This window comes from Lissotriton vulgaris, chromosome 5 (assembly GCF_964263255.1).
Source record: "Lissotriton vulgaris chromosome 5, aLisVul1.2, whole genome shotgun sequence".
NCBI lineage: Eukaryota > Metazoa > Chordata > Amphibia > Caudata > Salamandridae > Lissotriton > Lissotriton vulgaris.
The window spans coordinates 1,918,275,855-1,918,291,464 of NC_141693.1; the positions used below are offsets into that span (position 1 = coordinate 1,918,275,855).

The following is a 15,610-nucleotide window of genomic DNA, read 5'->3' on the forward strand; positions in this document are numbered from 1 at the left end:
TGGATGTATTGAGGAAGACTTCTAAGAAGGCTGTTGAAGATAATATGCCAAGCTCTTTGGGGTAAGTAGTGAATTTCTATTGGAGAACACAGGTACAAGCATTCTAGAATAATCAACACTGAAGAAAGGTAACACATTTACAACAAAGGCCAAAATGAAAAGAACTCATGGTGGGGTAGGAGAATGCGAAGTGTCTATGTGACATCACATTCTTATAATGGGTGATGTTCTCCTTCGTGACAGCCTAGTGGAGAGCATGGCTAAGCGGACTCTAGACCTAATGACTTGTGTGTACAATGTTTATGCCAACAAATGCAGTCTATAGCATCATAAGGGCAGGTGCACAGCTGAAATGTTCACTAACTAATAATATGCAAAATAGCTGTTGGTAATATTAACACTTGGACTGTTCTTCAGAAAATACTTCATGGCCACCTGGAACAACTGAAAAAGGATCTGGAGAGCCTTGAAACGTGGGCAGTGGAAGAAAGCAGGACTGCGTCGAAGGTAGAGGTGAGAGGTTTCCTGGCTGTATTTGTAGAGAGATGCGAGACATTGGGGGCCTCAGACTTTAAAGAAGCCGAGAGGCAAGGGGGTACTCTGAGTCTGAATTGGAGATAAGCGATATGGTGGGTATTCATGACCGACCTTGAGGTAAGAGAGAGAAGCCAGGGACAGAGAAAGACCTGAAAATGCTGAAAGGACAGGGAAACCTGCCCTTTCATATAGCGGGGTAAACCAAGGCTCATGGAAATGACCTTTTCTGCAATGTGGAGAAGACCATTACTTTGCTGTTCAGTGCCACAATTCTACCAATCTGGTATAGATAACAGAAGTTCAACTAGTCCCTGTAGCAGGAGCTAGCAGTAAAAGAAGTCTCGTAGGGCAGCCTCCAGAACCCCTGAGTTGGTCCAGGAGGCGGGCCAACAGACTGCAGATGGAATGTTTAAGCCACTTTGTACAGCAGAGTGACTGCTGTTCTGCATAGCCAAATGTTAGTGGTGTGACATAGAGAACAGTGGCATAGAGGAGAGTAGTGTAGAGTGGAATTGTGTAGAATGGAGTGATGTTGAGTGGAGCAGAGTGGTATAGGATGGAGTAGAGGAGGACAGAGTGGATTAGAATGTTGAGTAGTGGCCTGGAGTGGTGTAGAGTTGAGTGGAGTAACGTTGAGTAGAGTAGCGTAGAGAAAAGTAGAGGGAGTTGGGAGCCGTAGAGTGGCATAAAGTGGTAGCATAGTGTGGAGTGACATAAAGTAGAATGGCATAGAGTATAGTGGTATGGACTGGTTTGGGTGGAGAATACTGGCGTACAGTAGAGTGATGTAGAGCAGAGTAGTGTAGATTAGAGGGGAGTAGAGTAGAGTAGCACTCTTTGAAATCAATTGCAACAGTACATTTTAATGGCACCAGAGCACAGTGCTTATTGGCAATACTTCCTTCTCGTCCCGATATACAAGTGTTATTGGTCTTTTATGTATCCCTCTTTCACCAGCTACATGTTATATAAAGACTTCTGTTGTACTCAGCTGTGGTGGCCATTCAGTCCTAAGATGTCTCTTTGTTGTCAAAGGGGCAATAACTGGGAAAGCAGAAACACTGGTCTGGGAAACAGGGAGGCCTTCCATTAATGGAAATCCCTACAAATAAAACTGAACATGAGGCTTTTATATACAACAAAGAGCCACTAGTGGCAATTTAATATGACTGCAGTTTCTCCAGTCTCTGATATTTCATAGGAACATGACGTCTTTTTGTCATCCACTTACCATCTTAATGGTCTGTAGTGTTCAAAATTGCAATGCACGCAAAGGCCCTGGCTCAAAACTACAAGCATTGGTTTTGCAAAGTGTATTGGTTTTGTCAATTTTTTTTTTAGGTCTCGCCTTAGCCATCCCGTTAGGGATACTGGACGAGATTATAGTAAGGCTTTTCAAAAGTCTACCCAAACTGTGGATCGGGTACAGTGCATGTGAATACAACCACACGCATTCAGCTCACCAGGCTGCACACCCCCTCACTCTCCATATGCTTGCTCGCCTTTCCTTTGATTTCTGCCGCCAAGCCAGGCGCGGGCACATCGCACGCCTGTGAGCCTCGGCATCAGACTTCAAAGGAGTCGGCTCCCGCATCTGACACCCCCTCCCCAGCTCTTGTGTTTAATTGCAGCTGGTGTTCCTGCAAAATGGCGTCCGCTATCTCCTAACCTCTTGAGGCGCCCGCTTCATGCCATTTATTCTTGTTTGCATTTGATGCTGACAAAACTCTGTTCTCGTAACTTCCAGTGAAACTGCGTGTTTTGAATTGCACTTTCACAACCCTTTTAGATCACTTAATTTCATGCGCGTCACTGGTATTTAAGGTTGTCTCCCCCCCACTTCACGTTTGGAGCCCTCCTCCCACCCTCCGAGAACAAACACAGCGTTTCCGTTACCCATCCCCTCCCTTCCCGTGTGCTTGGAGTGAGGCAACAATTGGCACAGGCACCCGCTCAGCTCCGGGTCTCTTTCACAATGCTTGGCTGCTGGTTGGTTATTTTTGGAGTCTACCTTGGGTTTGTGTATCAGACGGGCTCCTGCGTCAGGGGTGGCGTGCTCGAGTTTACAAAGGAGTAAATTTTTATTGTTGCGATTCATCTCTTCTGTAGCCGCGTTGCATGTACAGCGTCATTCTCTCCTCCCACATCATTATTGACTCTTTAGGCCCTGCCCTTCTTCCCCATTACCATCCTCGCCCCCTTCATCACGCCCTCCCTGCCTCCTTTTCTGTGCCCTTTCGCTCTACGCCGTGTAGACACGACTGCTTGTAATAGTTACCGCTTGTTTTAAGTTGTGCAGCTCAGAACGTGCTCATACCTTGTCAACTTCATTAGTATTATTCTTAACCGTGCATACAGAGTGAACACTTAAGCACTTTATTTCAGACCCTATTAGAAGGTTTCCGTACCCAGAGCGATGGACACATTCCAATCAGCAGCTCGGGGCTCTGCAGCTACTACCTGCTAACTCCAAGGTTCAGGTGGCACTTGAGGCAGGAGCCCAGGAGAGAAACGTGTACATTTTAGGACCCAAGCTCTCTATTTTCATTTCATTTACCCGATTCACAGGAATGAAAGTATTCGCACTGCCTGCAAAAGCTGCAATCAGTCTCCAACTTGTGCCATTCTAAACCAGGGGCACCCAGAATAGGTTCCACTAGCCCTAGTACCCAGCGTATTACACACACAGGAACACACTCTCTCTCTCTGTCTTTCACACACACACTCTCACACACATACTCTCTCTCACACACACTCTCTCACACACTCATACACACTCTCTCACACACTCATACACACTCTCTCACACACTCATACACACTCTCTCTCACACACACACACACACACTCTCTCACACACTCTCTCACACACACTCTCACACACACACACACACCCTCTCTCTCTCACACACACACACTCACACACAATCTCTCTCACTCTCTCTCTCTCTCACACACATACTCTCACACACACTCTCTCTCTCTCTCTTTCTCTGTCTCTCACACTCTCAAGATTAACAGTAAGCTCCGCCACAGCTTCATGCATGGAGTTCACTAGGAGGGAACGCTCAAGGTGCCCCTTCAGGTCCCCGATCAGGATCTAGCCCTCCTGTTGCCAAGAGCAGGAGTCTGCCTCTGCGCGCACTCCTGATCAGCTGGATGCCAAGTCCAATCAAAAAAGCAGAATACCAGTTTCACATGCAGTCGGACACTCTGGACAAGGGGTACGTGCCTCATTACCACCCAGGGAACATTTCTGCCTCAACAATCGTGCTTTCATAATTCGGAAATACTTTTGCTTCACCTCTTGTCAGACTCCCTACATAGAAACTCGCTATCTTAAGGGTCACCAGATTTTGAAATCCAAAAACCGTAGCATAGAAACATGAAGCGGAGGGCAGAAAATGGCTTAAGTAAAGTCATTAATATGTAAAGAAAACACGGACAGTGAGGCAATAGAGGGAAGTAAATGCAACTTTTACATTCTGTATAATCTGTTAGGTAAAATGCTTTGGCTGGAGGCTTCTCAGGAATGCTGCACTGGAACACATGAACACCCCACTTTCTCTCTGTTCATTAGACCCTCTCTGTAAACCGTGATAAGCTGCAAGTTGTGGTGAAAACTCGAGACTGTCCCAGCAAATTCTGAACACTGGATAACCTTAATAATCACTTTTTTGTGTCTGTGAATCTTTGCATAAGCGGTGCATGCACTGCCACACTTATTCAGTTCATCTTGGTGCAATTTGCGCACATCCGCAAGTCGCGCTGGTCATCAGGTGATCGCGTTGCTGATTTCCTCCAGCCCTTTGGGGTGGGAACTGGTGACATTGAGCAGTCTGACCCCTTTGCTCTGAGATCACCACAAGCCTGCTTGTTTGGAATCTTAACTCAAAGATGATCCTTTGCGGAAGCTCCAGTGCAAGAACTTTTATGGAATTAAGCAATTTGTCAGTTTGCCATTTGAGTGCTCTCCCTCAGCTAGCAGAAAGATCATTTTTTAAGCTAGTTTCTTAAAATGGAGCACCCAGTTGTGACAGTGTCCGATGATAATAGGCAACAGGAACATTTATATACGATCAGCCATGATAATCAGTGGTGCACTGGAAAATGACCTGTGGTAAAAAATTGCTGTCTGCTGCTGATTTATTGGTCATACAAACACTTAATTCAATCACAACTTAAATTAAACCACAGGAGTATTTTTGTCTCCAGTGGCTTAGCAAGGGGGTGGTGAGTGGGTGGCTTTCCGCCCTGGGCAGCACGAGTTTTGGGGGCAGCGGCCTACCCCGCGCTCTTACACCGCCAGCCACATCGCAAACCATTTGTCTGAGCCTCGGCGTCAGACTTCAAAGGAATCCGCTCCCCTGCCCCCCCCCATCAGATTTCAAAGGAATCTGTCCCCCCGCCACGCAATACCGAGAGCTTGTTTTTATATAGCGCGGACGTTACCCAACGGCATTCGAGCGCTTTACAAAAACACAGAGATTGCTAGTACACTTTTTGACCTGTCACTAAGCAGGGAATATTCGGGAAGTACATAACAAAATAAACGATTCAGCCAAAGATCCACCACTAAACATCCGCAGACTGTTCTTATAAGTATATAGGGCTGCACTGAAGCACAGTGAATCCTAAACATTCCTAATAAAGTAAGTGGAACTGTTTACTTGCACTTAGAATAAATATGCATTTTATGATTGAATTGGGTAACTGTAACGCTGGATATTTACAGCACTTGAAAAGGGCCGAAGTGCGGCATGAAGCACTGTCTCAAAACAAGTAAGAATAATTCTCCCTATTTTTATTACATTACATTACATTATCTTATGGGCAACCGTTTTCTCTACCTATCGATCGCCCTCACTCTATCGCCCTCACTCTGTCTCTCTATCGTTCTCACTCTATCTCTCTATCGCCCTCACTCTATCTCTCTATCGCCCTCACTCTATCTCTCTATCGCCCTCACTCTATCTCTCTATCACCCTCACTCTATCGCCTTCACTCTATCGCCTTCACTCTATCGCCCTCACTCTATCGCCCTCACTCTATCTCTCTATCGCCCTCACTCTATCGCTCTATCGCCCTCACTCTATCTCTCTATCGCCCTCACTCTATCGCTCTATCGCCCTCACTCTATCTCTCTATCGCCCTCACTCTATCTCTCTATCGCCCTCACTCTATCTCTCTATCGCCCTCACTCTATCTCTCCATCGCCCTCACTCTACCTCTCTATCGCCCTCACTCTATCTCTTTATCGCCCTCACTCTATCTCTCTATCACCCTCACTCTATCTCTCCATCGCCCTCACTCTATCTCTCTATCGCCCTCGCTCTATCGCCCTCGCTCTATCGCCCTCGCTCTATCGGCCTTGCTCTATCGCCCTCGCTCTATCGGCCTTGCTCTATCGCCCTCGCTATATCGCCCTCACTCTATCTCTCTATCGCCCTCACTCCATTGCCCTCACTCTATTGCCCTCACTCCATTGCCCTCACTCCATTGCCCTCACTCCATTGCCCTCACTCCATTGCCCTCACTCCATTGCCCTCACTCCATTGCCCTCACTCCATTGCCCTCACTCCATCGCCCTCACTCCATCACCTTCACTCCATCACCTTCACTCCATCGCCCTCACTCTATCGCCCTCACTCTATCGCCCTCACTCCATCGCCCTCACTCTATCTCTCTCACTCTATCTCTCTCACTCTATCTCTCTATCGCCCTCACTCTATCTCTCTATCGCCCTCACTCCATCGCCCTCACTCTATCGCCCTCACTCTATCGCCCACACTCTATCACCCTCACTCTATCACCCTCACTCTATTGCCCTCACTCTATCTCTCTCACTCTATCTCTCTATCGCCCTCACTCTATCTCTCTATTGCCCTCACTCTATCGCCCTCACTCTATCGCCCTCACTCTATCGCCCTCACTCTATCGCCCTCACTCTATCGCCCTCACTCTATCGCCCTCACTCTATCGCCCTCACTCTATCGCCCTCACTCTATCGCTCGCCCTCCCCACTCCATCGCCCTCACTTCATCGCCCTCACTCCATCGCTCGCCCTCACTCCATCGCCCTCACTCTATCGCTCGCCCTCACTCTATCGCTCGCCCTCACTCTATCTATCGCCCTCCCTCTATCTATCGCCCTCCCTCTATCTATCGCCCTCCCTCTATCTATCGCCCTCCCTCTATCTATCGCCCTCCCTCTATCTATCGCCCTCCCTCTATCTATCGCCCTCCCTCTATCTATCGCCCTCACTCTATCGCCCTCACTCTATCACCCTCACTCTATCGCTCGCCCTCACTCTATCGCTCGCCCTCACTCTATCGCTCGCCCTCACTCTATCGCTCGCCCTCACTCTATCGCTCGCCCTCACTCTATCGCTCGCCCTCACTCTATCGCTCGCCCTCACTCTATCGCTCGCCCTCACTCTATCGCTCGCCCTCACTCTATCGCTCGCCCTCACTCTATCGCTCGCCCTCACTCTATCTATCGCCCTCACTCTATCTATCGCCCTCACTCTATCTATCGCCCTCACTCTATCTATCGCCCTCACTCTATCTATCGCCCTCACTCTATCTATCGCCCTCACTCTATCTATCGCTCTCACTCTATCTATCTATCACACTCTATCTATCTATCGCATCACCACAGCATCACTCCGCACCACCACAGCATCACTCAGGGGCACCACAACATCACAATGCGCTACCACAGCATCACTGAACGCCACAGCATCACTCGTCGCCACCACAACATCACTCAACGCCACCACAGCATCAATCTGTGCAACCATTCAACAACAACTGGTTCAAATATGTTCTCTCAATGTTTCAAGCTTCATTACAAATGTCACAAAAGATGTTAATATTTCACTTCTGTTCTTGGATTTTCGTCACAATAAAATACACTGAACAGTATCTACATAAGTTATTTACACAAGTTTAAGCTATTGCCATAATAAATTACAATAACTTTTATTTAAGTATTAATTATTAAAATAAATAAAAGCCATTGTTATTTGTAATATCAATACATCTAAGTCACGTAAATACAACACATATTGCATTACAAATGCTATAGGTGTCACATTTGCGAAAGTTAAAACTATTGGCATTGTAAATGACAAAGCTATTAATTTCGCTATTTTCAAAGCCAACACATAAATAAAAAAATTGTCATTTACAATACCAGTAGCTCAAACTTTCCTAATGCGAGACCTTTTGCATTGCACATGCTTGTTGCCTGTTTCATGGCTTAAAGTTTTTTTTAAAAAATAAGCATCATAGCGCTTTTTTTCCTGTTAAGGAAAGAACAGGATGCAGAATGAAAGTCGACACAATAGACACAAGGTAAGCAGGAGGTGGAGAGAAATGGGTGAATGGCTGTATGGAGGACACCAGTGGAATAATAAACAGAAAGCATGAGCATAAGCAAGATTGCAATGGAGCATATAAATAAAAGAAGTCGGGAAGACTTAGGGGTGGGGATTGGGGAAGGAAGGAGGCAGATTGCAGTTCAGTATTGCAGAGGAAAAGGGTTACAGCAAATCCCAATTTTGAGGGGTGGGGGTGAGCAAGAAGCAAACATGTCCAGTGGATGTAGAGTAATCGGAGATGCAGAGAACGGATGTGTTAAGTGCATTAGAGAACAAGGAGAATGGCAGAAACGGGAGCATGGCCCAGAAAGCACGTTTTGAGGTGGGCAGGCAAATGGTTTACAGGCGAAATGGCAGGCAAATGTGAGGGAAAGCATATTGCAGGAGGGAAGGCATGGCGTGTAATGTAACCAGAACTGCCACCACTGAACTGGGGAGCTAGGTTGGAGTCTCAGCGTCCGCACAACACCCTGTGATTCTGACCAAATCACTGAAAATCCTCGAGGCAAAAAAAAAAAAAAATGTGTGTAACCTGTGCGAAAAATATTGTGGCCATGTTAAATGCTCCAATACCATCAGGGTGAGCTTGTGCTATAAACCTACAAAAAAGACATCCACACTCTGCTGATATGATACAACACTTACTACGTGGGCCGACACTATGAAGGCCATATAGCCAGTATCACAGGCTCCAAAGATTATTTCACACTTGAAAAATGGAAGACAGACTTTGACTCCACAGGAATTGGATGGCTGTGTTGAATAGGAGCACAGCACGAGCGAACACAGACACAATAAAAAAAATTGCAAACATTCGTGACAAGAATTTTCAATTCTATTAAGGACTTTTGGGGGAGGATTATGCTAGTCTCATTTCTTTATTTAGAAATGCCCAGCAGCCATGTAAAAACTACATTACCCAGAAACACTTGGGTCAAAACCATAGAGTCTGTACTATAAATATCCAAGGAGACAATCCCACTTCCTCTTTCTTTGGTGAGAAGGAATTCCTGGAGAGCAGAACAACAGTACATGAAAGTCAATGCAAAAAGCAAACCCAGTCCAGGGCAACGAATGAAAGTCCAGCACAGCAACTGCCGAAGGGAAAAACAGGAAAAGCAATCTCCAAAGAAGAAGGCAGGAACATCCACGTCGCACCGTAGGGACATCATTTGGGATCAGATCCTGAAATGAGATACAAAGTCGTAATACACGTCCATAATATAAAGGAACATGTTAAGAAGGGTGGGTAGAGAAAACAAGGCAATGGTAACATTTGAACACAGAGCAATTCTGGTACATTCATCAGTAAGTATCATGAACAAACAATGGGTGGGATAATCCTCGCCTCCTAGTCCTTAATAGAATTGAAAATTCTTGTCACGAATGTTTGCAAATTTTTAATTCTACGGCAGGACAGGAGGCTCCGATTATGCTTGTTCAAAGCTGATTCACCACAACAGAAGCAACATTTGAAATAGGTGCACTGCCCCCCTTATAAATCCTCCCTTCGAAAGCTCAGACATGGGGTTCCTCAGGGCTCCAGTCTGAGCCCCACGCTGTTCAATCTATATATGGAGCCCTTAGCTCATATTGTGGAAGCTTTTAGAGTGGATATCGTCACATACGCTGACGATACCCAACTAATAATCAAACTCACTCACAACCAGGCAGCGGATGCTACTAACTTTTCCAACTGCATGCTTTCTGTGGCAGGGTGGATGAACAACAACTGCCTACGCCTTAATGGCGACAAAACAGAACTGCTTGTAGTTGGTAAATCCCCCTCTGCCTGGTCGCAGGCCTGGTGGCCAACAGAACTAGGGGCAACCCCCTGCCCGATGGAGTCTGTAAGAAATTTAGGAATTATGGTGGACGCGGAGCTTTCCTTTAAGCATCAGATCAATAAAATCACGGGAAAATGCTTTGGAATACCTAAAACTCTCCGAAAGGTTCTTGACTTACTCCCCATTAGTGCCAGGAAAACACTTATTCATGCCCTGGTAACGCCTCATTTAGACTATGGCAATGCTCTTCTCCTAGGCCTTAGCAAAAAAGGCATTTACCAGTTGCAATGCGTCCAAAATGCTGCTGCACGTCTGGTGCTCAACCTTCCACGCAGAGCATCAGGCAAAAGGGCACTTCTTGAACTTCACTGGCTCCCTATTGAGGAGTGCATTAAGTTTAAGGCTCTCTGCTTCGCCCATCGCATTGCCCAGGGAAAAGGCCCTGGTTATTTGCGAAACCTTCTCACTATTCATCGTCCTACCCGTAACCTATGATCTGCCGGAGCGATGCTGTTCCAACTTCCCCGCGTTCGCAAGACCAGGATGGGAGGTGGCTCCTTTAGGTTTCTTGCTAGTAAATACTGGAATAAGCTTCCTCTGGATTTATGTATGGAACCCTCCGAAACAAGATTAAGATTAAAACTGAAAACTCATCTCTTCCCATGTAATTAATAGTTCCTGTACACGGGGTTCCAGGTGATTCCTGGACAATGTCCTTTGGGGAGCAGTAGCATCTCTCAGCGCGGGGACACACTGTTCTAGTGTAATCATGCGCTTTAAAAGTGGTTTTATTATTATTATTATTTTTAAAATAGAAAGTCTTGAAAACAGAATCTGTTGACCAGTCAGCAGCCTTCATAATGTCCAACAAGGTGACCCCCAAAGAGAAGGCCTTAGATGTCATAGCCCCACGGGCAGAATGAGCACCAAACACAGAGACATCAATGCCAGCTTCCCCCATAAGCCACCGTACCCAACGAGCCAAGGTGGCCGGGGTAACGGGGCGAAAGGGCTTCTGCAATGCAATCAATAATTGGCCTTGCATATCAGAGCGAAGAAGAGAAGTACTCACCTCATAATCTTTAAGGCATTGAACCACACAAAGGTTAGGACGAGCAGGAAAAGAAGGGTAAGAAATGACCTCAGTATTGGTCTTGGTGCGCCTGGAGAGGCGAAATGTAACACCTTCAGGAGTGAAGCTACGTCCAGCTAAATCCAAAGCACGGACAACCGACACCCGTTTGCAGGAAAGCAAACACAACAACATCGTAAGTTTGGCCGAAAGTTTTTTCCGAGATAACAAAGAATTGATCGGCCAGGCTTACAAGAAGCGTAAGACAACTGAGACATCCCACAAAGAAACATATTTGGGACGTGGAGGAGTAGCCAGACGAATACCTTTGAGAACCTTAGCCACAAGAGGATGTTCTCCCACAGGGTTTCCATCCACTGGAAGATGACCCGCAGAAATAGCGGAACAGAAAGCATTGACCGTGCGGTACGCCAAACCAGAAGAAGAGAGAGAAGCCAAAAAATTGACCATCAAAGAGACATCAGCTGATGTTGGATCAACTTGCCGTTGAGCACACCAATCACTCCAACGTTTCCATGACCCTCTGTAACGTTTGTGAGTACCTGGAGCCCAGGCGTTGCTGAGAAATCTGGTAGCGTCCGCAGAAAGGCCTGAGACTGCCCAACGTTCCCCGAAATCCGCCACGCCAGGAGAAGGAGGGAGCCTGACTGAACCAGGGGATGCGGATTCTGAAGCAGATCTAACAGTAGATTCCACTTCTGAGGAAGAAGGAATGGAATTGCACATGCCATCTCCAGGAGAACTGGGAACCACAGCTGAGCCCTCCACAAAGGAGCGATCAGAACCAACTCCGCCCGAAAGCGTGTCGCATAAGCCAGAACCCTGGGGATCATCATGAATGGGGGAAACGCATAACAAAGGGACGTCGGCCGCGGTTGAAGGAAAGCATACGTGGCAAGAGCCTCCGGATCCGGTCTCCAACTGAAGAATTGGGGAAGTTGGGTGTTGAGACGGGACGCAAAGAGATCGAGCAGACAAGGACCCCAAGCCCGAAGAAGCTGGCGGAACACACGAGGATGGAGCCTCCAGTCGCTGAAATCCTTCAAATATCTGGAGTTCCAATCCGCCACAAGATTGCGACAACCAGGAAGGTACTCCGCAATAACTGTGATCTTGTGCTGAAGACAATAATGCCAAAACTCCTTGGCAATCTCCACCAACAATCTCGACCAAGTTCCCCCCAGTTTGTTGATGTAACGGACTGCTGATACATTGTCCATCCGGAGAAGAATGCAGCAGTGGGACTGAAGAGGCGACAGGCACTTGATCGCGAACGACCCCGCCAGCAATTCTTAACAGTTTATGTGAAGTGAGACTTCCTGGGGAGACTATCGTCCCCCCGTCGAGATTGGGCCGCAGCGGGCCCCCCAGCCCCAACGACTGGCATCCGACTCGATCACAATTTCCGGAGAGGATCCGAAAAGAGCCCGACCGTTCCAGGCTTCCATGTGATCCAGCCACCATTGCATTTCCGACTTCGCCTCCTCCGAAAGAGGAATCTGATCGGAATAACTGAGGCCCCGTTGAAGATGCTGAATCTTTAGACGCTGCAACGCACGGTAGTGCAGCGGAGCCGGGAAGATCGCTTGCAGGGAAGACGCTAAGAGACCGACAACTCGTGCTTATGATCTCAATGACACAGTCTGGTTCGAGATAACGGAAGTCAATTCCCGTTGGATGTAACAAATCTTCTGACGGGGTAACTGAAGCTGACAAGTCAGGGAGTTGACCTGGAACCCCAAGAAATCTATCACCTGAGTAGGATGTAGCACAGACTTGGGAACATTCACCAGAAAACCGAGGGACTGGAGAAGGTCGATAGTCCACTCCAGATGGGACATTATTTTGACAGGACAATCCTCCAGAAGGAGGATGTCGTCCAAATAGATTATCAAGCGAACCCCGCGAGAGCGGAGAGACTCCACAACCGGACGTAACAGTTTCGTGAAGCACCAAGGTGCTGACGAAAGGCCGAAGGGTAGAACCAGATACTGATACCAAGTCCCCAGCCACTGGAACTGCTGAAAGCGGCGATGGGGACTGAAGATTGGAACAGAGAGGTAAGCGTCCTTGAGGTCCAGATGCACCATCCAATCCCGTTCTTGCAGGAGATCCCTCAACAGATGGATGCCCTCCATCTTGAAGTGGCGGTTAACCACTTCTGCATTGAACTCCTTCAGATTGAGAACTAACCTCGATCCCCCTCCCTTCTTCTCCACCAGGAAGACCGAGCTGGCAAACCCCTGAGGGTGGCGTACGGTCGGGACAATTGCCCCTTTCAACTCTAGAGACTTGAGTTCCTCTGTGATGAACTCTTGATGTTGCTTTGAGAAATGAAGGGGAAAAGGAGGATGGGACTGACGCAAGGGATGATAGAATTCGATTTTGTATCCCTGAACTGTCTCCAGCACCCAAGCATCGCTGGAGATTGTGCGCCAAATGTGTAGAAAAAGGCGAATCCTGCCCCCCAGAACAACACTGCATGCAGGAAGAAGCCTCACCTGAAGTGGCGGAATCCTGATAAATGCCGGAAGCACCACCGGAACGTCCTTTCTTGTATTGACCACGTCCTTTTCTGGAAGGGTAGAAATGTGAACGTTGGGTTTAGCCCGAATCTTGTTGGCCTCCCCTATGGGACTGATATCCACGCTGCGTGGGCTGTTGTTGACCACGGCCGGACGAGCGTCCCCTGTTTCGTCCGGCCCTGCTGAAAACCGGACGCATGGCCTGCTTCAAAGATGCCTGGGCTTTGTCAATGCTGCTAAAAGTACTGACAAAATAAGTGAGCTCCTTCAGAAAGGGTTGCCCGTAAAAGGAGGCCTTGAGCCGCAGCCCCTGCTCGGAAGCCGAAAGTTCAACCAATTTTGAGTCTAACTTGAGGAGAATGGACCCCAACGCTCACTAGAGAGGGCGCAGTTGGCGTTACCCCAGTTGACAAATCGCCCGCTGCGCCCATTCGATCAACTCATCAGGGTCAACTGTGGATGAGGATTCCTTGGGCATGAAACCTAAATCTAAAATCTTAGTAAGAGGCCCCAGGAGATCCAAGACCTTGTCCTGACAAGCCCGCCAGGACCGATCTAAACCTTTCTTTGGGTCCTTGGTAAAGTTTCTCAAGTAGGTGAGCATGGAAGGATCGACCTCAGGCGTGTCCGCAAGGTTGTCCGCCAAATCAGGCCGAGGACATTCTGAGCAGAGACGCGCACATACGTCTTTATCAAATGGTTGACGGATATGTTGCTGAACATACTCCGCCCCTGCCGGGGAAGGAAGCCACACAGTGGAATGAGGATGCACAATGTCTGCAGGCTCAAAGGTCAAAATTGGGGGATGACTGGGTGCATCCACAAAATGTTCTTTACATTTTTTCTTTTTTGGAGGCGGAGGAAGAACCTCTGAGGATGACGAGGAGTTCTGGTCATCACTGTCTGCTTTAACCGGAAAAGCCTTAGACTTGGAAGAGGATAATGAATGCGCCAACTTGCGAAATTTTGAAGAATGAGGATTACCAGGAGAAGTAGATGATTTTTTCGATGAAGGGACCCAACCTTGTTGCTGCGCATATTTAGTCAAATGGCGTTTAAGGGGCGTGATAGCACATACAAGAGCCTTATTCATAGACTGTTGAACCCCTTTGTCAAGGGCCTCATCTAGGTCCTGTTCAAGGAACTTCGTCCCCTCTTCCTCATAGTCACCATCATCCTCATAATAATAATTATCACTCATGATACACAGGTAGTGTAAAGTCAGTTGCCCACAAGGTGACTAAAAAGTACGGTATGCCAATGGCAGAGTCTGAGGGAGTGAAAAAACCTCCCAGCAAGCAAGACTAAGCAGGAAACTGCACTAAAAATTGTTAGAGGGTGGAGGGAGGGCTTGCTGTCGACAAAAATGCTCACTCTCGGCAAAGCCTATGCAAAATTATCCAACCGGGACTCTTTTCTGAAGCTCCGGTGTCAAGGGAACAGCTGGGAGACCGTGGGCGGGAACGTCTTGTGGACGAACCTTCAAAGCCGGCGCCGCACTGGAAAGGAATTCCAGACGCGTGAGGAATACAAATCGCGCATGCGCGTTGAACCGGCAAGCCAACCAACTTTGAAGCAAATCGCGCCAGACGCGCGCGAGGCTGCTCGTCCCCAAAGCTCCACTCCACATGCAAACGGGACTTACAGGCGGCACGTGTCCAGACCCCGGGAGGTGACACACACGCTCCCCGCCGCAACGCCCACCGAGCACCAGAGACGCGACGAGAAGGCGGAAACAGCGCGACAGAAGCGCACAACAAAGCGGCAGACAGCGCGAGCAAAGCGCTAACCACAACAATGCAACCACAATAAGTAAGCAAGGAATATAAATTGATAGTACTTAACTGGCTGCGGAGCAGCAAAGAAAGAGGAAGTGGGATTGTCTACATGGCTATTTATAGTACAGACTCTATGGTTTTGACCCAAGTGTTTCTGGGTAATGTAGTTTTTACATGGCTGCTGGGCATTTCTAAATAAAGAAATGAGGCTAGCATAATCGGAGCCTCCTGTCCTGCCATAGAATTTGGTTTTTATAAGAGTGAAGGAAGGGCTCTTTTGAAGTGGGCTGCACTTTTAATCTGAGCTTTCCAAGGTTTTTCTGAGAAGCAGTTTGTAAATAAATAGGAGACAGGTGTGCGGGGGAGGAACAGCAACAGGGGGAGGAGAGTGAGTGGGAAAAGGAGCAGCAACAAGCTGGGAGGAGAGAAGGCGGCATGCAGATGCACTCGCAGGAGTTCTTGCTAGTAAATGGGAAAAAAAGTGCCTTCAGAGTAGCAGCGAGTGGA

The 15,610-nt window shown here is 47.8% G+C and overlaps 1 protein-coding gene across 3 annotated transcripts in view; it reads left to right on the top strand.

Moving 5' to 3' along the window:
- LOC147717719 (E3 ubiquitin-protein ligase TRIM39-like) overlaps positions 1 to 15,610 on the top strand; it is a 141,896-nt gene that overhangs the window by 28,895 nt on the left and 97,391 nt on the right. For 2 of the 3 annotated variants that reach the window (XM_086924501.1, XM_086924498.1), the window contains exon 2: positions 418 to 513. In XM_086924501.1, coding sequence (XP_086780627.1) covers positions 418 to 513 — 96 coding nt within the window. The remainder of the gene's footprint in view (positions 1 to 417; positions 514 to 15,610) is intronic. The other variant, XM_086924499.1, reaches the window with a different exon arrangement.